Below are 24,055 nucleotides of genomic sequence, written 5' to 3'. Positions count from 1 at the left end.
AATCATCTATTAAGTATAAAGTAGCGGGATCTATGCGTCAAAATTATCTCAAGCCACACTAGTAGTCATGCAGGGAGATGGTGAGCATTGATGTGATTTCAGAGTGGAACATTGACTGCTTTTTCAATAATCTTGCAGATGAATTGCAGGCGAGCAATGGGCTGGTAGTTGGTGAGGGCATAAGGGTCTAATGTAGGATTATTTTAGGAGTAGGAGGATTTGCTTTGTGCAGAGACGTTTCAAGACTCACATCCTTGGACTCCACCTGTATGTTCATACTGGCAACTAAAAGTCGGAGTGTCTGATGGGTCAAATGGAAAAAAATGGCACTTCTTTCTCTCAGCCAATTGGTAAAGGGCAACTCTCAAATTATGTAGAGATCTATATAAATCAAAGTTATAAATTATTTATAGCCTCTGTTAGATCTGGCATCCTTGGCGTGATATTCCCCTAACTTTTTGCCCTCACTTCTCCTGTTTTACTGACTTTGTTTTTGTTGGCTTTAGGACTCTGCACACTTTACCACTGCAAACCAGTGCTAAAGTGCTTATGCTTTGTCCTTAAAACATGGTAGAATTGGCTTACACCCAATTGTCGCATTTAATTTACATGTAAGTCCCAAGTAAAAGTGGTGCTGCCTGTACCCATGGCCTGTAAATTAAATACTTATAGGGGGCCTGCAGCACTGACTGTGCCATCCACTTAAGTAGTCCTTTAAACATAAATCAGGCCTGCCATTGCAGTCTCTGTGTGCAGTTGTAAACTGCCCTTTCGACCTGACAAATCAACCTTTTGCCAGGCCTAAATCTTCTTTTTTAATACATATAAGGACAAGCCTGCGAGAAGGTACAGTGTAATTAAAAAGTAGGGCATGTAGTTTTAAGTTTTACATGTCCTGGTAGTGAAAAGCTCCTAAAGTCATTCACTTCTGCAAGGCCTACCTCTCCCATAGGATATCAATTAGGTTACCTTTTTACAGTTAATAAGCTGTAACTTCCATTAGGAGCAGGTAGACAAGCGGAGTTTGGTGTCTATAGAATTGTAATTAAAAGCCATCTTTAATGGTAATTTCTGATTTTTAATCAAAGTTTAGAAAATGCCACTTTTAGAAAGTTGCATTTTCTTGCCCTAGCCATTTGCTGCCTGCAGCCTGTGCCTGGGTCAAATAATTATGCCTGGCTGGCAGTTGGTTTTGGGGTTTTGCTCCCAGACAGTGAAACACAGGGGAAATAGGAGTTTGGCAGAATGAGCCACTAATGAGGAGGAGGAGCTGTCACCTACCACACTTGCACATCACAAAGGCTCGGCCTCGGCACTCTCGCAAAGACTTGTCACTAGTCTATTTTGACCCAAGACAAGCTGGTGCCAGGACAGGGAGGAAGGGGATACCTGACACCTCAGGGGGTGGAAACCTCTAAAGCTTCCTCCATTTGCTTACTACTTATTTATTAAAATTTACACGATTTTTCTAAATTGCTGTGGAATTTTTATTATGTTGCGTTTTAAGGTTATTACTGTTTGAAGTTCTGCATAAATACTTTAAACATTGCCTCTAAGCTAAGCCTGACTTCTCTGTGCCAAGCTACCAGGGGACTGAGCACAGGTTAATTTGGAGTTTGCGTGTGCCTCACCCTGACAAGGATTGTGGTTGCTGCTTGATTAGGGTTTCACCGCCTTAACCAATAACCCAATTCCTCACAGCCTCTATGCTAAAAACATGTTCTGGGATTAGGAAAAGCATGGTTATTACTGTCAAAAGCAATACTGTGACTGGGTAAAGGAAGCCTCTGACTGGCAACACATATCTGCAATTTTTAAAACATGCGTTGAACAGTCTGAAGCAATGTTTCCCAATTGCAAGCCAAATTTTGGCAGGTTGTGAAAGTCCAAGCAATAAATAAAGATGTCTTTTAACTCTGTATTTATCTTGTTATATGTGCTGCGCTTCAAAGATAGAGGTAAAATGCCATGCTGTGTTTTCTGACACATTTTTGCTAATTTAATTTTGACATAGGAATTGGTGTTTACAAACTCCTCTCACTTTACAGTCAGAGAAAGTAAAGTGAAGTATGTACCAATCCTAATGGGGTACAGAGTGTGAAAGGAAAAACTGTAGGGTTCCATTCTTTGTAGCACACAACAAAATGTAAATACCTGTAGACGAACTGTACACGTTCAGCAGTTAGAAAAGCACAAATTTAGCTCATTTTTGGAAATTATGAAGTGTGATGGAAGTAAGGATTTTAAAAGGACCAAAACAAATCAATACACTTTACTTGGTAATGCACAAATGATAAATATTCACTGAAAACTGATTTCCACACATTATCATTTGTGTGCAATATAGTTTTATCAGTAAAACTGTATGTTTATTCAAATTTAGTGGCCATTTCAATGTTAAATGTGCTGTCTATAAACAACAGTGCATTGCCACACAATGCCTTAGTTACATTCAAAATTTGCCACCTTGTGTCTAATTAAATTTGTCATTCAAAAAGTGAGTTGTGGGTCTTGAAAGTTTAGAAAGCACTGATATAAAGCACATCTGTGTTTATTAAAACATACCTTTAACTGTGCAAAACATATCTGGAATTGCAGAAAGAATGTATTTGCCAAATGCATGTCTGTAATTGTAGCACTTTATTTTGTATTGTTTCTAGCATTCATGAGATTGTCAAAACGAGTATTTATTACTTGCCTAAACATAAATGGCAATATGTTTCTGTTAGTGCCAATTTCATGTCTTTCATTGTCAGAAATATATCTCGGATTGCCAAAAGCATATCTATGGTTGTCAGTAGCACGTCTGTGATTGTGAAAGTTTAGTATGCAATGGTAAAAACCATATCTAATTGTGTAAACATGCATTTCACTTACAAAAGCATTTATGTGACTCTTAGTCTTAAAACCAGTGTGATTGTCAAAAGCAGGTCTGCTGTGATAACAAGCTCTAACAAAGCGATTGTAAGCCAATAGTTCAGGCTTTAATAGCTAGTTAAGTAGTGTATTCCATGGGGGGGTCAACGTATCAACATGGATTGAAGAGCCGCTTACTGGGCTCTGCTGGGAATCAGACTGATTTGCATATAGCCATGTCTGAACTGGAGTGGTGTAGTGGGCAAAAGAACGATGGATTTAACCCAGATCTCTTGACTGGGGGAGAATGTCTGCATTGTCAGCATTCCGTCCATCATTTGTTTGTTGTAACGGGAATCAGACCTATGACATGAAAGATTGTAGGCAACCACTCAGTAGAAGTGGTGGTCATGTCAATGTCTTATATTGGGTTTATGTTTCAGTAAGTACTTAGGGCCTGATTACTAGTTTGTCGGTCCTCCCGTTGAGCGCCATGCCAGGCCACCACGGGCGGACCGCCAAACCTATAGTCAGACCGGTCGCTGGATTCCAACTGGAATCCAAGTCGGGCGGACGGTGCTGCGGCGGTCCCACAGCAGCACCTTTCTATGACTCAAAGGAGAGCCTTAGAAAGGCACTGCAGTGTGACCGCCGCAGCACATTCCTGCACGAGAGGAAATGCACCATGTTGGGTATTTCTTCTCCTGCAGGAACTGGGAATGAAAAAATACAGGGGGGGGGGGCACAACATGGGTTGCACAGAGGCAACAATGGACCCTGTAATGGCCTGCTTACTTGCCTCTCTGCTACCCTGTCCAGGGCGGACTCACCACCATGGAAAGGATGGTGGGGAGGCAAGTCGTAATATGCTCGATGATGACGCAGCTGCACCGCCAGCATATTGAAGCCTCTGACCACTGAGCCACCGCTGCAAGATCACGGATTATCCTGGCGGATGCAGCGGTCCTGTGGCGGTCTGACCGTCACACTTGTAATGCAGTGCACTGTGCCCCAGTGTGGCGGTGGGAGGACCGGCACCACAGCTACAGCGGTCCTGTGGACCGTCATAGACGTAATAAGGCCCTTATACTTTTGTTAAAACTGAAGCAGAACGCACTGGGTAGCCCCACTTCAGTCTAGAATGTGTCTAATGGAAAATAGTAAGCTACAGATAAAAAAACAATCGTCATTTCAACTGACGAGAGCTCTTGTTACAAAAGGGTTGGTTGGAGCCTAATGTTAACATATTTAGGACAGTTATATATGTTGTTCTCTCAAAACAAGTCTACAGAACATAATTATGTGAGAGTAACTTGTTATATTTAGCACAATCTTATCTAATGAGGATGTGGCAAGATCCTCTCCTGGAGGAAAGGCGAGAAGATATCATTCTGTAATACAATACTGAGTTCATTATTCTCCTAAAATCCCACCTCTAGTTGTCAAATATTGAAAATTAGGTTATGTCTTGCAGAAATGTGCAAATGTACTTCTCTGAATAAAAAGGCTTCCAGGCCTACAAGACTCCTGTAAACTTAACAAGCATAATCAGGGCTGAAGGACACTTCAGATCCATAAGAAGCGACTTCCATATTCGACTATGAAATATATTGGTGAGGAAGCAGTATAGAGCCATCCTATGGAAAACATGTAAAGCGCGTTAAGCAATTTCAGTGCGCTGGGTTTCACAAGGAAGGAGCAGCCAGGGCTCTTTTCCCCAGGCTCTGCTTTTTTCACAATGACACACTGCCTCTGCCTAAACCTCTTGTGCATCACAAAAGCAGGCTTGGCCTACTTAAGTAATATCTTTTCTGTAAGGTAACCTTAGCCGCCACCATGTCTCGCTATAAAACCAGAGAATGGTCCCAAATCACACTTGTGACATGAGCTCCACAAAAGCTTCTGTCAAGCGTGTAAAGTGTGGCCTTTTGTGAAGATGGGCATAAAAATAGAGATCAAGTGTCTGCGGTGGTGTTATAGAAAACAGAAACACAATTGACTGCAGTGCTTAAGTTCCACAGAGCTGTGTACGTCTTACTTGAATATGCTGCATACTGAGGAATGCGGCTTAATTGCATGATCCTACCGAATATTGCCTTACAGTGGCGGCTCTGTGCTTGTCATATGTGGTGCTTAATTTGCTCTGGTGTTTGCCCATGCTCTGCAGTGCTTATTTTTAAAGACCAGCACGCATTTATCTACACATGGTGGTGCAGTCGGTGTATTTATTGGCAGAGTTCATTTGTGCCGTATTCAACTATTTTAAATACTTTTTTTTTTTTAATTATAAAACTAGTACTTCCGTGCAACCCATATATTTTACAGTGACATGTGGGGGGTGCCAGCTGCCGTGGACTCGTCTGAAATACCTTCGTCTTTCACTTACTTTTTTCTTTACAAATTACACATTGGTCACATGTATGACCAGAGCAGACAGCTCCAAGCTGTGATCCTTGTTTTTGGTGTGATATACAGGTAGAATCCAGGAAAATCAATGGATTTGTAAAATGGCGTCCCATGAAGCTTTGCAGATGTGTGCTCCCTACCACTTTAATACACAAATGTTATGTTATGTTATGTTAAAACAATTTGCTATAGCGCACAACTCACCCGGGGGCATCTCGGCGCTGATGCAGACCAGAATTGGAAACTTACCTGATGGATTAGAATTGGTAAGCTTTGAGTAATTTCCTAAATTTACAGTAGTTGGGAGTGGATTGTTGCCGGATCTGAGATTGCGACTAGGAGAATATGCTGTTATTTGTTTCCGGAGGTATAGAGGGCCTTTGCCTTGTAAGGCGTTGTACGTAAGGCAGCAGATCTTAAAGTAGGAGCGCTTCTTCACTGCCAGCTAGTGTTGTTTCTTCAGCAAGCGAGCTGAGGAAGTTTAGAAGGGCGGTTCAGGATAAGCCTGGCCGCAGTGTTTTGAACCACCTCGAGCTTGGTGAGCAGTGATTCGCTGGCCTCTGCCAGAAGAGCATTTCCATAGTGCAGTCTGCTTAACACTATGGCCAGGACCAACGTTCTATGTGCCGTGGTAGGGAGGAAGGGGAAAGTTCTGTGCAGTAGGCGCAGATTGTAGTAGCATGCACTCATAGTTCCAGCGATCTGCCCTTTCATCGTCAATGCTTGGTCCAGTTTTATCCCCAAGTTGTTTACTGTTTGTTTGGGCACGGGAGGGGCACCCAATTTGTGCGGCCACCAGTCATCCGACCAGATGGAGGGGGCTTTGCCAAGCAGCATAATCTCCGTCTTTCCTCTTTTGACTGGAGACAGTTCTTGGTCGTCCAATTGGAGATTGCTAACATGCCTGATGAGAACCGTTTTTTTGTTGATATCAGGTCTTGGTCTAGAGTAAACATCAGCTGGGTGTCATCGGCATATGATATAATCTCAAAGCCGAAGTGTTCTGCAATCTTTGCTAACGGCGCCATATAGATATTGAAGAAGGTGGGGCGCAAACATGAGCCCTGCGGAACACCCTTGACCAATGTAATTTTACGCAATGAGTACGGGCCCAGAATGACAGCTTGCTGTCTGTCTGTCAAGTAATTGCTGAAGCCACTTGAGTGCCAGACCCTGTATACTGATTGCTTGCAGCCTTTCCGAAAGCCTTGAATGGGAGATGGTATCAAAGGCTGAGGAGAGGTCTAATAACACCAGTATCACTGGCTTCCCTGCGTCCCTCCCCAGTCTCAAAGAATCGGTCACACCCAGAAGTGCCGTCTCTGTGCTGTACCTTGGGCGAAAGCCAGATTGTGAGGGATCGAGGATATGATTGAGTTTAAGATAGGATCGCAGCTGTTTGCTTATTAGGACTTCGAGCTGTTTGCCCAGTAGAGGTAGCAAGGACATTGGGCGATAATTGCTGAGAGATTTTTGGTCCAACGTTGTTTTTTTAATATGGTCCGTACTCATGCTGCCTTCCACTCGGGCGGAATGGTGCCCGTTTTCATTGAGCAATTAAACATCTCTTGGATCACTGGAGCGCAGCAGGTAGCTAGCCAGGACATTATTTTGGAGGGCAGAGATCCCTGGGGAACCCAGACTTTGCTGAAACCAGGGAACTATGTATTTCTTCCAAAGTGATAGGCTGGAAACTGTCTAATGCATGGAGGGTTACTTTTGACTGCTCTTCTTTAGACATGGTGATCTCTGTATCCTGCAAGGGAGCAGTAGGGAATTCTGAGTAAATGTGAGACACTTTCTCCTGGAAGACATTGGCCAGAGAGTCACAGAGGTGCTGGGATCCCATGGGAGACTGAGTGCAAGCTTGTGGGGAAAATAAATTCATGTACTATATTGGACAGGACTTTGGGGTAATTGTCCGATTGTTCAATTTGGTGGATGATAAAGTTCCGCCTAGCAGATTTGATATTATGGTGGTAGCAAGACGGTGCTAACTTATACTGATCCTTGTCTTGAGGCTCTTTCCTTCTGCGCCAACGCCTCTCTAGGTTCTTGCACTTAAATTTTTCTGGTTTTAGTTCTGGCGTGTACCACGGGGCTGAGGTTTGGTGGTAAGGGGAACCGTGGTTTTTGAGGGGAACGGTTGCCTCCAGCGCTGCCGTTAGGGCAGAGTTGAAAGAGTTCAGCAATTCAGAGACCTCAGGACTGTCATTAGGTGGCTTAGGGTGGAAAGCTTCGCTGAAGGTTTCAGTGGTTAGTTTATGCCAGAGTCTATGGGCATCGCGTCGCAGTCTGTTGTTCTTAGTTGTACTTGGGGAGTGAGGGGACTGTATATCAAAAGTGATTAAAAAATGGTCAGTCCATGTAAGGGGGAAAGGAGTCTTACAGTCCAGCTGTTCTATGTTGGAAAAGATTAAATCCAGTGTGTGACCAGTTGAATGCGAAGGGCCATTGACTCTTTGGGAGAGTCCTAATATTTCTGAGTCTGTTACTAGCTTCCTAGCTTCCAATGATTTACCTTCCTTGGGTAACTCTCCACTTGGTGTTGGAAGGTGGTGCTGGTTTACTAAAGTCAAGAGTGTTTGATCAGAATCTCAAGTATGTTACACACCTGAAGGGCGTGTTTTGTGATCATGCCAGGTATACATCTTTAAAAACACATCTTTTATGCTACAACCCTTCTTTCTTATGGGCTTTCTTTGTGTTGTTCAACTGAGGCCTTCTCTGGCCCATTTTCTGTCCTCTTTTCTCTTCCTAGCTCCATCATACTGTTTGGTGATTGCTGTGCTAAAAAAAAAAATAAGTAAAAAAATTGTAGGATTCCCATTTGCAGATCAGCCACGTACAATTCACACACCAACTGGTTTGCGCATGGGAATGCAATTTCAATGCAACCTGTCTACTGATACCTCACATTGCATATTGTACATTCGCAAGAGGGTCGCAAAACAACCTGCCCAATGAATCTTAATTAGGCAGGTCCCAATGTTTGACCTCCTGTGATTGCCTGTAAAAGCAGTGACGGAATGATGCAAGGGGCAGCAGTCCTCCATCCCTGCATTTGCCTTCCCAAACTGGATTTCATTTGCAAAGCATCATGTGCCCATTAAAGGGGCAGCTGCTGCTTTATAAAACGTATCCTGTTTGTGAAGACATCGGGGACAACAGGACCCCCCGCTCCTCCAAAGGCCACCGTCGCGAATCTCAAAGGGGAACTCCCCCTTTGCGAAGCAGATCCCACCCCTTGGTATTTGATCAATGGTTTGCAACTGCAATTTGAATCACAGACATCGATCTATTCCTCTCCCAATAGCAAAAAGGAGGGGGATGTCCCTTTCGTGCCACCCTTATATTTACATTTACAAGTCAGAAAGACTTTTCTGATACATAAAGGTGTTTTTGTAAATAGTGTGGCTGCAGAACCTGTGATTTTGCAACTCAAAAGTTTTGCAACTACAAAATGCCTTTGAACATCTAGACCTAATTGTGCTAAGAGGGTGAATGATCGGAAGATGCCTATGGAAGTTTGAGGACAACAAGATGTGGCGTAGTAAGTTGATGAGCAGAATGGGTGGACCGAAGCGTAATGGATGGATGAACTGACCTGTAGGGAATGTTAACAAAACTGAAAAGGCTTATCTGATATTTATCCTTACAGTTTGCTTTGTAGAAGTCCATTGCGGTGCAGTAGACCTTATAGGAGTACTTAACATGATCTCCAGCACAATGAGGGTTTTATTTACAAGGGGATAACGCCAGCAGAACGTCACTTTTAGCGACGTTCTTGTGGTGCTATGCCTTACCCCATATTTACAAAGCAACATTTCCTTACAAATATGCCCCTGGGTCTCAAACCCATTGGCAGCCTGGATAATGTGCAGGAACACAACTTCTGCTAGGTTTGTGGTAGGCATGCCTGAGCTATGATTAGCCCTTTGCCTCAAAGTAAACATACCGAGTCCCACATCATCATAAGACTGAAACTTAAATGAAAGCGTAAAAAACACAATGCCAACACTTTCTAATGACAAATGAAACCCAACACAGAGAATATCTCAAACCGCTGATACCATTGGCAGCATCAGCTCATGCATTTTTATTTTAAATCTGCTTCCGTTCAAACCACAGCAAAGCTTGTAATCCTCTGCATCAGGCAGGAAATGTGCCCTTGTGCCTTATCATGATGTGTAAAGTTGGCACGAGAGTAAAAGATTTGAGGGAATCAAAGTTTGAGAACAATCGACTAGACAAATTCTCGATTTGAGGATGACAAGCATCGCCGTGCATCACTGATTCTTTGCGTGACCAATCTATCGCCGTGCATCACAGATTCTTTGCGTGACCAATCTAAAATTCCATCTCGATGCAGCTTGTATGTGGAGATTTCTTTCTTTTCTACACAGAGAAGACCATGATGGATATGAAGATTGTGACCTTGATTCAGGGATATGTAGTCATAGAATAGCCTCATCTTTCTAAGTCCTCTACAAATGGTGGGAGCACCTCCACCAGCTGAATCGCCACCGGAGGAGATTCCTCAGACTGAGGATTTATCACTTACTCCACAAATCGGAGCATTTTCTGATACCACTCAACTCCAGGTCCTGAATGCCATAATTTTATCAGAATAAAATATGCAGTGCAGTCAGATGATATTTTCAGGCTTCTGAAGAGCCTGTTAGCCCGTTAGAATGGTGTCTCACGTAGCTCTGTATTCTGTATCTTCTGCGTACGGGCCTGCTTCCTGGAACCAACACTTTTCCAGATTAAAATGACTGCTGATCCAACAAGGAGTCCACCAATGGCTGCAAGGATTGGGACCCAGAAGGGTACGGTGTCCACTGCTGATCCCGGAGCTTCTGTGGCCGGAGGTATGATGTCGGGAGCCCGACTGTTTTTAAACGTGTAGATGTATGGCTTCTCCTACAAGGGAAACCACAAATATTGTTAGTCAATGAGCATAGGGCTTTCATCATTTTTGATCGTTTGCCCCTAGCAAAGATAAAAATAACCAGAATGAATACTTATATTCTCTTTGGAAGTCATATTTAGTCGTTGGTTCATTAACATCACACATTTTTTCTACACCCCTTGTAAAAGGTATCTGCTCCATATGCAATAAACAGCATACAGTGCTATTGTACAGATCTGGTGCCACCAGCAAACAATGTTAACCTGTTACACTGTAGTGTCACTTTGCCCACCTCTACATCTTAAAATTGTTGTACAGCAGAAAGCCTTCCAGTGCAGTTTTTGGGATCAAAGGTCTAGACTAACATGGTGTCTGTACCATCACAATAGTTTTTCTCTGTCTCATTAGATGCTCTCTTTGCTTTTTGCTTTTTGAAAGAGCTTGTGGATCCTCTATTACTACTACTACAACTACTAATAATAATGAGCATCATCATTACTACACACACAAACACAGAACCATCAAGCACATTTTACCATTTCCCTGGTCACCAGACACCAGCCGCGGCCTGTGCGGGTAAGAGCAGTGGGGCCTGGTGGGAGGTATTTCGAAGGACGATGACGCTGGAAAATTAAAGAAATAATTAATTTTCCCTCGCCATCGCCTGTCAAAAGTTTTGACGGACGATGGTGAGGGAAAATTAAAGAAATAATTAATTTTCCCTCGCCATCGCCTGTCAAAAGTTTCGACAGACGATGGTGAGGAAAAATTAATTATTTCTTTAATTTTCCCTCATCATCGTCCGTCGAAATACCTCCCACCAGGCCCCACCATTGGTCTCCACACCCTGTAATCTTAAGGGTCGACTCTCTGCACAAGCCTTTGCTGATGGCAGCTGGTTTTTGGTTTTGTTGTGCACAGTTGCCAACTGACTACTGAATGTAAGCATGCACCAGTGGCTAGTGCCCGCTGATAGAAGGAGCCAACAGCTGTACTGCAAAGAGATTAGCATATCAGATCTTACATTTAACAGTTAAGATGCAAAAAGCAATCCATATCCTCTCGAACCTGTCCAAAAGATCTCTTACTTTAAACGAGTTGATTTCGAAGGAGCCAGTCTACCTAACTCTTTAAGTCATATGTGTAAGTAAATTCTTTCGGTTGACAGCGAAAATATTCAAGCACAATCCAAATGTAAAATGGCTACCTGCCCTAGAGAGAACAAGAAAACAAAGGAGGATCTGCAATCGTAGTAAGATCCTGGGCATTGGGTGGCAAAGTACCTTAAGTTCCAGGCGAATACAGTGATTCAAAGTACAGGTTATAATGAGACACTTTATAATATCAGCAGGATTTACAGTACAGTAATACATGTGGGAAGATTGTAAAGGTATACAAAATTTTGAATTTGGGAAGTTATGCTTTTAGCGCAAAGTGTGTTTGCTTGGATCTAGCAAGACTTTTTTTGTACAGGAGGGTATACCTCCCTTAAAGAAGTCTTAAGACATACCAGCAGGTCCACGTTACTCTTTAAGAGGTTATGGAACTGCCATATTTCCACTGATGGAGGATTAGCTGGCTCCACCGTTGGAAAACCTATACTCTGATGCCCATTCACCAGAGACTGACAGTGGTGGAAGTCTCATCCGATATAGCGTTGGGATTCTGTCCCTAATTTGCCTTGGCCAAACTATCATACAAGGCATGGTGATCTTGGGCTGGAAAAAATACAGAAATGTCTCTGATGCCCAGACAGAAAACTTCCTGTACATTAAGGACAATTCTTTTATTTTTCACAGAAAATAACCACCAGTTTGGAGGTTTGTTTCTGTGAAACAAAAGAGAATGTCTGGTCAAAACAATATGGAGGCATGCCTGGCACTCCGTTTTGCCAAAAGTGCATCTGCCAAATCAGTGTATGCAGTTTCAGCAAAATGATCCCCATCCACCCAATGGCTATCTCTAAATGAGCCGTATGATCTTCTGCAGACCGAGTGGATATGAGAGCCTCCACCACGTGGCAGCCTGGTGGGTTGCACACCCCAGCCTCAGTGATGCCATAAGGCTTGGACAACCATCTACGGGTCTTGTTTTGCAAGGAAACAGTTGAGATTAGGGAGAACTTCTAACAGAGCTTTGACATTTCTGGTTGCCCTCTCCTTGATGTGGAGATCAAGGTGAAGGTTTTTGTCCAGTTTGAAGGAAAGAGGATTTGCTGAGGTGATTGATTTAGGTGTGAGGTCCATGTTAATTGAATTTTTCAGTCAGTGTGAACTTCCTGGACTTACTTTGTGGAGAGAGCGGAAGAAATTCTGTCTTCAGTGGGCTCAACTCTAGGTTCAAATTAGTCATCTAGTTTTGAATCTCCTTAAGGGGTGATTAAGACTGTTTGACTAAGCATTCAACATTGATATATAGGTGAGCTCCATCAGCATATTGCAGGAAGGAGAAACCTTGATTTAAAAGTAAGCTGGCAAGAATGAAACATTTGGGGATTCCAATTAGGGCATTAATTGAGAACAATTTGATTTATGTTGAGGCATTGCGATGTCTCTTAGAGATAGGATAATAACCCAGCTGAGCACTGTTCCTTCAATACCCATTCTGCTGCCAAGGATTTTTAAGAGGCTTTTGTGATCGGTGGTATCAAGGGCCACTGATAGATTAAGAAGGACCAAGAGGCAGGAGTTTCCTGCATTTAAGAGACAAAAAAGAAGCATCAACAATTTCTGTTAAAAAGGTTTCAGTGCTATAACCACATCGGAAGCTAGACTGGGAATCTTGTAGGAGGTTGCTGCTGGTGTAGTCTTTTAGCTGGTTGGCAACACATCTTTCCAAGGTCTTGCAGAGAAAGGGGAGGGGGCAGGGATGCACCTGTAGCTATTGATCACTTTTTGGTCCACATAATGTGTTCAGAAGAGGGTGGACAAGGCCCAACTTAAGGGAATCTGTGAGAAAGTCCTAGTTTGGGGTGGCGATTATGGCTTATATCAAGAGAGGAGGAGACAGCTTATGTTGTTTATTAGCTTGAGTTGGTGAGCTGGACTCTGAAGAGAAATTTGAAATTTTAATGTTTTAGATAGCCTTCTCCAATTTTTCCAGAGCATTGGGGGTGAAGGCACTTCAGGTAGCAGAAGTATTTTTTCTATTACATATATGCTTGCAGATGTGGGTGGGTGTTCTGTGTCTTCCCTAACTGCCCTAATTCTGTTGAAAAATTGACAGCTAGGTCATTACATGTAGACTGCATGAGGGGAGGTGGACTACGCTGTGTAGAATAATTCTTTATGGTTTGGAAAACATTTCTGGAGCAGTTATGCACTTGCATGGATTTCAATTTGAAGAAAGAGTATTTTGCACAGTATATAGTTTGTTTTTAAGTGTTTGAGATTGAAGAGCTGGGTTGACAAGGCACATATTTTTAATCTCTTTTCAAATGCCTATGGAGTTTTGCATATCTTATTTACATCATCATTGTACCAGTTGGATGTTTACTTTCATCTTTTTAGTTTAGAGGTGGTGCGAGCTAGTTTTTCATATGGCTGGAGATCTCATCATTATATTGTTGTACTAACTTGGAACAGTCAGGTTTACAATGTGCTGGTAGCTTTTCCTAGTGCATCAGAGAGCTTAGGGCGTTTTTGTCGATGTGTTTTAAGGCCTCTCAAGTTAACTGTTACAGCATGTCGAGGGTGGTTTAGCATAAGTATTTTCAAAAGATTGAGAACATGCTCTCACCATGCCGCGCAGAGTTGGAGATTTATTTGTGGTGTTTCTTAGCGAAAATTAGGTCTAGGATGGAGCCTCTATTGGAGTGGATGCTATATTAAAATAGATTATTGTCAGATAGGATTTAAGAAAACATTTGTATCTTAGTCTTTTCCACAGTGGAAGCTGAAATCTCTCAGGAAGATCTGGCCACAAGAGGAGATGAGTTAGTCCATTTTGTAGTCAAGGAGATCTTTAGTAAACGTCTGTTTTTGTGCCTGGTGGACATTATTAAATGTTTAACCTCAAAGGGTTTAGATGTTGTGTTGTGTAGGCAATCGGTGCGGTGAGGCATGGGGAAATAGAGGAGTTACGCGACTTTATCATTTTGTATTTGTGGAATTGGGCAGTTCCCCTAGCTGATTACCCAATGGTAAGATAGCAACAAACCTTAGTATGGAGGATGAGTGGGAACACGTTACCGTGGGTGCAATAGCATCATAGTCTTGGCCTGGAATGAGGATGGATGTGGATGTGACACTGAAAACCGTGAACCCTACAGTTTGGGAGCACATCATTGAAGTGTTGAGCAGCTGCTAGGTTGGGTGTGTGAGAGGAGGAGAGTCGTCTGAGGTTACTCTGGCTGATAGAGCTCTGGTTCGTTTCTGGGTGTCCATTTCTGGAAATAGAGGGAATGGTCTGATGTAGAGTGAACAGACATGACAAGTGAGTTTGAGATTGTGTATGTGATAACATGTTTAAAGAGTTTGAAGCAGTATGTGTGCACGCCCTCTGGGAACAGCAACTTAAGTGGGCCATAATGGAAGGGTCTGGGCTGCAGTTGTTAAAGGGAAAGGGTGGTGGAGAGTGTGATCTGCAGACTGGAGTACCGCTGCATGGAGTTGATCCATCCTCGGTTTGATGTTGTGGGGATGGCTGAGATGTTTGTGCTTTGCTCAGTATAAAGAATCTGTGGTGGAGCTAGTCATCGCCTCATACCGCTCATGAAAACATGACTTGTGCTGGTTGAGATCATCTGAGCTATGTCTGTTTGCATGCTGTTGTTTTGGTGTGACCTGACTGTATCAGGAGGTGGGTTCCCATGTGGCTTGACAGTAGAAGGCAGCCTAGTAGAGCAGTGAAGGCTACTGGCGGTGCCTGGGAATTGAGAATCAGAGTCACCAATTCTTGGAAAGATGGAACTTTATGCCCCAAAAGCATGTGTGTGTTCCGTGTATGGATGCTGGCGCTGGGCTTCATTTTAGCTTGTTCCTTACATGGCAGTTATGGCAGTGTTTCTTAATATTCAGAAGTTCATCTAGAAAGGATTTACTCACACATGAGGAAGGACACTATGTCACATTTACTTTTTTACTTAGAACTTTTAAATGCTATTAGTTTTTTAGTTAATTAACTTTGAAGTTGCACGTTGTTTGCCATTGTCATTACAAATCCATTATGATTTTCTCATGCAACTGGTTGGGTGTTGGAATAACTAATGTTGATCCTGTAGGTCCTATTTCCGAGGTAGCGTATCACAGTTTGAACGTAATAAGAGGGCAAGCGTAATAATGGTGCCCTCCCGTCATTGGTAATCCAGTACACCTCAACATTCTAGAATGCCTATTGTTGGTGATTGTTAGTGACACAGCTCTGGGTAAAGAGGACTTGTTTTCTCTACTCTGAATGGCCTCTTTAAGATGACGTCAGGTGGGTTAGGCGGAGCAACAATTTTTAACTTTTTCTAGCGCAGTAAACTCCTTACATGGCCCCACTGAACATGTCATCATTACAGGCCTCTTTACGTACCAACGTCGGGCACTTCAGTTTGGAGCGGTTGTGCATGAAGTTATTCAAGTTCTGCTTATGTCCTTCTGGCTCCAGCTACAAAGAGAAAGGATAAAAAAAATGTAAACATGCAGTTTGCAACTCTTGTTGTGGTAACTGCTGCTCTTCGTGCCTGGAGGCTGATGAGTTTATAGATGAGCCTCTAAAATGCACAGCTCTATCCAAAATGGACACGCCATATATTATTACTTAACATCATTTGTTTGGTTTCTATGTGCTGATAACAGGTGTTCATTATCACCAGACTCAATGGTACTCATTATTTATTTCAGAAGGATGAGATGCTGAGTCAAACACTCTTTCGTTCTCTCTCTCATAACTGATTAATGCATTGAGGCCATACAATATCGAAACCACAACCTGAAAAGGCCATGAATAGGATTCAACAGCTGGTTGTAGTATCTTTCAACATGTTACTTCATGAGGTCACATCACCATTGCATTCGGCTCATATGCAAAGCCCATTCATAGCACTCCACGTCACTGCACGTGTCTATGGCCGCCTCAGTTATAATGCTGCATTCCATTCAATGTAATTCACACGGCTTCCTATTCGTAGTGTATCATATTATTACAATCTCCCACTGCATTGCTGTTCTCCGGGTCCCTGGCCATCCTTTTTATACCATACTGTACCATGTTATTTGTCAGCTTTTGAACCATCCTACACGTCTTTCTATCCCGTGCAACTTCACAGACCTCACGGCATCATTCTCATGCTGTGTCGTGTTATTCACATATACAATCAGTGATGGATGGAATGCTTGAAGTCATCTCAGCCCCTGGTAATTGCTCAGGGCTGCCTCCCAATCCATCTTTATTTTGCTCACCATGCCACCTCTGTTTGGACCAAGCAATATGCAATCAATCTTCACCCTGCTCCAATGTAAACAGTCCATCCCAAACTGCCAAACCAGGTACTCCCTGAACAGGAACACAAGCTATTCAGGACCGGTTTTGCCATAGTTATGGGCTCATCAGCCAGGTACAGCTTGGTTCCCGTGACACATTGTGTACGGGACCCATGTCTGGATATACCCGTCCCACTAAGTAATTACTCCGGGTCTCAATACATTGGTCTTTTACACACCATGCCATCTCAGTTTTTTACCCAGCTTTATGCGAACCAGTCTTGACCCTGCTCCATTGGAAGAGTCCAGCCCAAACTGCTAAGCCAGGTGTCCCTGAACCAGATCACCAGCAACCCAGGACTGGTTTCACCCTAGTAATGGGCTCATCATCGGGTCAAGCTTGGTTCCAGTGACAAACTGTGCACGGGACCCACGTTTGGGCTTGCATGTCCTAGTTAGGGCGACACATCAATGTATACAAAAAAGTGATGGATTGAATGCTTGAATTAATCTCAGTCACTGGTAATTACTCGGGCCGCATCCCACTCCGTCAGTATTTTGCACACCATGCATCTTAGTTTGGACCCAGCTATGTGCAAATTAATATTTAGCGTGCCCCAATAGGAACAGTCCAGGCTGAACTGCCAGGCCAGGTCCTCCCTAAACCGTAACACAAGCAACCCAGGTATGGTTTCACCCTAATTATGGTCTCATCAACCGGGTGCAGCTTGGTTCCAGTGGCATAGTGTGCACGGGACCCACGTCTGGGCATAACCGTCCCACTTCATCGAAGTATACAAAAGTATACAAAACGTATCCAAACTGAGGTGGCATGGTAGTTAGATTAATTTGAGGATTCCTTCCATTACTTTGTTATTTTTGTATTGGATGCCCTACGTGCGCTGAGTATGCCCTTGGGCCCTGGGCTCACCTGCCACTGGAACCAAGCTATACCTGGCTGAAGAGCCCTTATAAGGGCAAAACCAATCCTGGGTTGCTTGAGTAACTGCCTGGCAGTTCGGCCTGGACTGTTCCTATTGGAGCAGGGTCAGGACTGATTTGCATATGGCGGGGTCCGAACTGTGGTGGCATGGTGGGCGAAAAATTTAAGATTGGGATGCGGCCTGAGCGATTGCCAGCTGCTGAGATTAATTCAAGCATTCCATCCATCACTTTGTTGTTTTTGTTTTCGACATCCCATGTTATTTGTCAGCTTTTGACCCATCCTTTACTTCATACTATATAATGCAACTCCACAGACTTCAAGGCATCATTTTCATACCGTCCTTTGTCACTCCCTAGGTTTCTGGTCTTGTCTGTGTTAATGCCCAAATTCTGAACAATATGTCAGGTAATTTCCCAGATCAATGGGCATCCTATTCATAGTAAACCATGTTATTTCACTTGTAGTGGGCCATCCTATTTACAGTGTGTGTGAATGTGTAGGGTGTCTGGCCATCTTGTTCATACTGTACCATGCTATTCTATATATGTTTTGTCAGTCATGCTCCCCACGTCTCTCCCCATCACTTTCACTGTACTGTTATTTCTCAGGTATCTCTGTGTTCGAGTCATACCATAAGTAACATGTTATTCCCGATGTTCGACCATCCTAAGCATACTGTATCATGAGTGTCTGTCAATAACATTCATGTTGGTGAACAGGTCTCTGTCCATCAGTGCTTAATTTGAGCTGGTGGTTACTGATGCTCCGCACCGGCGGTTAATAGTGATCACCGGGACTTATGACAGTCCGTCACATGGTGGTGCTGTTTATCTAATTTAGAGATGAGGATCACAACAGTTGTTATTTGTCCAATATAGAGTAAAAATTATTAATACCTGCCCCCCAAGCCATTCCTATAGCATTCGGGGCCTGGAATAACCAGAACTGTCACACTTGTAGGAGTGTGATTGTTAGTGGTTGTGTTGGGATTGTCATTGGCAACGCTGGCAGGGGCAGTTGGTGTCACAAACTGAAATTGCCTCCTGACAAGGGTCCTGGCACTTATTTTATTTTACAAATTAAGCACTTCTGTGCATCCCCTCCATACCCACCCTTTGTGTTATTGCTCAGGCCATGCAATATTATTTTAATATTGTATCATATATTTTCAAGGCTTCTGGGCATTGTATTCTGTGGCTACCATGGCATTTCGTATGTGTATAGTTATTAAATTAATACATACCATACTGTACCATGCCATCTCATCTTTATAGTAATTCAGTTAAAACTGTAACGTGGCATTTCATTGTGTATAATCATTCAAATCATACTGCACCACATCATTTCACATGTGTATAGTCATTCAATTCATACTGTACAATGTTATTCCATATGAGTAAAGTTGTTCCATTGATACTGTGCCATCTCATTTTATATTATATATTTAAAGGTACTCCATTCATACTTTACCAAGTCATACCAAGCGCTTCGACGCCTCGACAGGGGTAGTAAGTGCTATATAAATGCAATTAATATTACAATTGTTTTACCATTTAATTCACACTGTGTTGTGATATTTCATGTGCATAGAGATCTAATTTATAGCATTGCATTTTTTATATACATTTACGTACGCAATTCATATTGTATCATCTCATTTCATGTGTTTACACCAATTAAATTCATACTGTGCCATATTCTTTCATATGTGCATATGTATTCAAATAACAATGGGCCTTCTTTCATTCTTGGTAGGCTATGCATTGAATACTGTACCATGTTGTTCCACAGGGCTATGGCCATCTCGGCGTGACCTCTTTCACTGAAATGGAAGCAATCCGCAGAGAAGAAACTCAAGTCTGGTGCCCCAGTCTGTAAAAAAAAAACTTGAAATATTAGCACCTAGCTGCAGGAGAACTGTGCAGAGTAATGTATTAAAAAAAGTATACTAGTCTGGTAAAACTGGTCCACAACTCAGTGAGCTGCCCTGCTGTGGGCGTTACAATAATGCAATAAAAAGATTATTATTTTAAAAAGTGATTTAATAAAGTCCTCAGGACAAATTTGTCTCTAAATACCAGCATGACTATGATCACATATCCTATCACTGAGATAGGCAGAAAGCCCTACACACAGGAAACTTTGTGAATGCTTAATGCTACGACTTGCTCTTGCACGTTATATAAATTATGAAGCTTACCCATATTTATATAAGACCAAGATGTACACCAGAGACATTTAGCATAATGTGTATTTGTAAAGCCCACCAATCTTGGCACTAAATAGCAGGTTTTTATTGTAACCCAACTCAATGGTATTCATTTTATCAACCTCAGAAGGATGAAAGGCTGAGTGGACCCGCGTGGATTTGAATCTGTAGTCATTAGGTGAAACACAGGTTTCTGGAGTGAAAGCATTAATCCAATGAGTCCTCTGACCCAACATAATACCTGAAAAGTGAATGATATGCCCCACATATCAGAAGGCACGGGCTATGTGTACCTGTGGTCAGGAGGATGTTTTCTTGTTTTTAAGTCGGTTGTTTCAGTATACAGCATGAAGCATATTGGTTGAGGATAGACTGCCTTAAAGATCATTGCGATGAGAGGTAGATGTGTGATGGGTTGTGGATTAGGAACTTCATCAGGAAGCGAGGTAGGTTTCTTTAGAAGTTGCAGAAGCTAGCCCATCTTGCGTGCTTTAGGTGAAGGAGGCATTTGATGGTGATAGATGTGTCAGAGCTTCTCCACTGAGGGATGAGGATAAAGGATGCGGGCAAGGCATCATCCTCGGAGAAGAGGTTGCGTTGAGGCAGTTGAGGATGTTGATGTCTGTGAAAAAGGTAATTGAAGGTTTACCGGTGAGGGATGGTGTGAAGAGCGGTGGGCCAGGGGAGGCACACATGGTGCTGTCTATGTGCTGTCAGGTCTTCTGAATAAGCTGATTGCCTAACATTAACATATGTCAACAGAGTGTGGTGCTGAAGTGTCAGGCAGTGGGGTGGATGCAATGCTTGGTTGTCCTGAAGAGCGTTCTGCTTCCCTTGGGTGCTTCGCGATGGTCTTGGTGTGGTATTACTCTGTGTCTGAAGGGCTCTCTGCATGTTGTACAAATGGACTTTAATAGTGTGAGGTCCTCAGGGATCTGCTCTTCTTCCATTTTCTTTCCTGTCTGTTTCTTGTTGTTGTAGTCTTTGAGGCACTAAGGTGCTAGCTGTATTTCAGAAAATCTGTCAGAATATATCCTCCTAAATTTTGTTACAAAATATCGACCACTTGGATGCAGATATTTTAGGACTAACTCCAATGGGGTGACATTTTATGGATCCATGGAACGCGATTAGGACTAGCTGCGGCCAGGCCCCATCAGTAGGCTTTGTTGTAGAGGGAGATGTGGAAATGTTTGCAGGCCTGGTCCTGAATGTGTTTCATATGGCTCAGGACACGGATCTGGTACTGTGCATGGCCCCATGTGAATGGAAGGCCAGGAGCGTAACGAGGGCCCCTGCAGCCGCCGTGGTGTGAGAGAGGAGGGGCGGGGCCCAGGGTTCCTTGTTTTGAAGGTTCCCCCTCAGCCTTTAAGCCATGCCATTGCATGCCCGGAAGCCATGTCATAACATGCCTGGAAGCCATGCCATTGCATGCCCAGAAGCCATTTCATTACTTTCCCGAAAGCCATGACACTGCATGCCTGGAAGCCATGCCACTGCATGCCCGGAAGCCATGCCAGTACATGCCCAGAAGCCATGTCCTTGCATGCCTGACAGAATGCGTACAATGGCATGGAATGAGTCGGAAAGTCGCTCTGCTTTCCCGAGCAGAAAAAAACTGAATTGTTACCCTGTTAATTCACTGTTGAATTTTGTAGCTAATATTTTCTTGCCAGTAACTTATATTTAGACTTACATTTTTCCCCTGAAAACTATTTCCCCTCGTTGTTTACAGCCTCAGAGCACTATTTGCCACTGTACATTTGATCACTTCATTTTAACACATTGATTTAGTGGTATTTAGTTTGTGTTGCCTGTTTTCACATGTTAAAAGGTTTTTTCATTGATTGACTACAGCCACCACAGCATGATTTTTGTTGATATTCAAATCAGAAATTATTAGTTCTGCTGGAGTGGGACTACTGTGACTTGTTGTCGTGTGTGGTAGCCGCCTGACACAAGGGAAAGGTCTAGCAACAGAGACTACCATCAAACGCGCAACAAAACATCTAACAAATAACTGTCCCCTGTGCCTACCACAAAGCAGGAAAAGCACAACTCAGACACAGGCCCTACGAAAAGTACCCTATGTCTCTGATTTTCCATGGCAAAGGTAAAACGCAACCCACAGCAGTGCAATAGGAATCCCAACCCTTAGTTCAACCCCCTGCTGAAGAAACCCATTGCCAACCCGATGGACCTCAAGAACTACAGACCCATCTCTCTGCTCCCCTTCCCAGTCAAAGTGAACAAGAAGGCCATCAACGCCCACCCCTCTGAGTTCATCTAAACGAACCCCATCCTGGACCTCTCCCAATCGGGCTTCAGAATCAACCACAGCACCGACACAGCACTCCTCACCGCTACAGACGACATCTGCACCCTCCGTAATTAAGGTGAAACTGCAACCCTCATCCTCCTGGACCTCTCAGCCGCCTTTATCACCGTCTCCACGACGCCGGCATCCGCGACAAAGCCCTAGAATTGATGTGCTCCTTCTTCACAGGCCGGACACAGAATCAGACTTCCACTGTTCTACTCAGAACCCACAGAGATCAGCTGCGGAGTGCCTCAGGGCTCCTCCTTGAGCCCTACCCTCTTCAACATCTACATGGCCCCGCTTGTAGCCATCATCAGAAGCCACAGGCTCAACATTGTCTCCTACGCCGACGACACCCAGCTGATTTTCTCCCTCACAGACGAACCCACAACTGCCAAGAACAACTTCCACAATGGGATGAAGGGCAGCTGCCTCAAGCTCAACTCAGACAAGATCGAAGTCCTCGTCCTGGGCTCCACCCCCCCACCTGGGACGACTCCTGTTTGCCTGCAGTGCTCGGAACCCCCCCTAAACCCACAGACCACACACAAAACTTCAGCAGCATCCTGTACTCCTCGCTCTCAATGAAACGCCAAATCAACACTGTTTCATCCACCTGCTTCCACACGCTCTGCCTCCTTTGGAATATATTGAAGTGGATCCCCACCGAGTCAAGGAAAATGGTCACCCATACGCTCGTCGTTTGCAGACTTTTTTTTTTAAGTTCTTTTTTATTAATTATACGACTTGTGATACCATCTCAAAAACAGTAAGATACAAATACATAAAAGGTTCTAGTTTTACACCATGACTGAGTTCTTTAGCTTCCATGTCCAACTCCCTCCTAGTTGCCATTGACAATTACACCGACATTTATTACCGTTTTTCTCCAACTGTCATCTGACAAGAGACCTCCCTGTGCCGGCGTACAGATATTTACCCTGAAATTGTTCCATCCTCCCCACACCCGCTCCCACTTTCTAGGACTCCCCCTATTTACATAGAGTCAGCAGCAGACTTGACTACGGCAATGCGCTCTGCGCCGGCACCACCCAAAAACACCTAAAGAAACTGCAGAGCATCCAGAACGCCTCCGCCAGACTCATCCTGAACATCCCCCGCTGCAGCCACATCACCGGTCACCTGAGCGACCTCCACTGGCTCCCGATCAACAAAAGAATAACCTTCAAGTTCCTCATGCACGCCTACAAAGCCCTCCACAACGCCCGACCTGCATACCTCAACCACTGCCTCTCCTTCTACACCCCCACCAGACATCTCCACTCCAGCCAACTGGCCCTGGCTACCATCCCACGCATCCGCAAGACCACGACTGGAGGAAGATCCTTCTCCTACCTCACGGCGAAGACCTGGAACTCCCCGCGTCTGCATCTCGGGCAATCACAGTCACTGCCTCAATTCAGGAAGAACCTCAAGATCTGGCTCTTTGATTGAACCACGGATGAACCCCACCCCCCACAGCGCCTTGATACCCTAATGGGTGAGTAGACGTGCTTTATAAGAAACCTGATTGATTGATTGATTTAGTTGGGGGGGGCACCGTTCGAGGGCCCTCCATTGGACCCAGGACCAATGGATCTGTGCGATCTGGGAGGGTCCAGGGCCCCTTATCACATTATGTGGGGGCGAGGCATCATTTTGTGTTACGTCCCTGTGGATGCCATATCAAAGCCAAAGTATCGCCCATCCTTCCCGAAGCAGATTTTGAAGAAGAAAAACAGCTTCCTTATAGATGCCGGGCGTGTGGCAATGATGACGATTGTTAAGGTGTAAATGGCATGATTCAAATCTGAAAGTGTGCTTTTCTGATTCAACCTTTTCCACTGAAAGTGGATTTAAAATGCAGCAAATGTACGTAAAAGCAGGAGTTTTGTCTGTCGCTGAGCTGCATTTCAAAGACCGATCTTAGGAAATCCTAAAACTTGGGCAAAGTGGCATCTTGGAAACCTTTCTGATTTGCTGATCCATTTAACTG

At 43.7% G+C, this 24,055-nt stretch overlaps 1 protein-coding gene across 1 annotated transcript in view; it reads right to left on the bottom strand.

Annotated features, from left to right (window-relative positions):
* Positions 1 to 9,316: 9,316 nt before the first annotated feature.
* Positions 9,317 to 24,055, bottom strand: part of PLB1 (phospholipase B1) — a 440,448-nt gene continuing 425,709 nt past the window's right edge. Inside the window, exons 55-57 of the mRNA XM_085610369.1 lie at positions 19,307 to 19,402; positions 15,695 to 15,769; positions 9,317 to 10,188 (exon numbers count right to left, since the gene is read on the bottom strand). Coding sequence (XP_085466495.1) covers positions 9,952 to 10,188; positions 15,695 to 15,769; positions 19,307 to 19,402 — 408 coding nt within the window. The 3' untranslated portion in view covers positions 9,317 to 9,951. The remainder of the gene's footprint in view (positions 10,189 to 15,694; positions 15,770 to 19,306; positions 19,403 to 24,055) is intronic.

This window comes from Triturus cristatus, chromosome 6, assembly GCF_964204655.1.
Source record: "Triturus cristatus chromosome 6, aTriCri1.1, whole genome shotgun sequence".
NCBI lineage: Eukaryota > Metazoa > Chordata > Amphibia > Caudata > Salamandridae > Triturus > Triturus cristatus.
The sequence above is the reverse complement of the archived record's forward strand: the minus strand, read 5'-3'. Positions and strand labels throughout refer to the sequence as shown.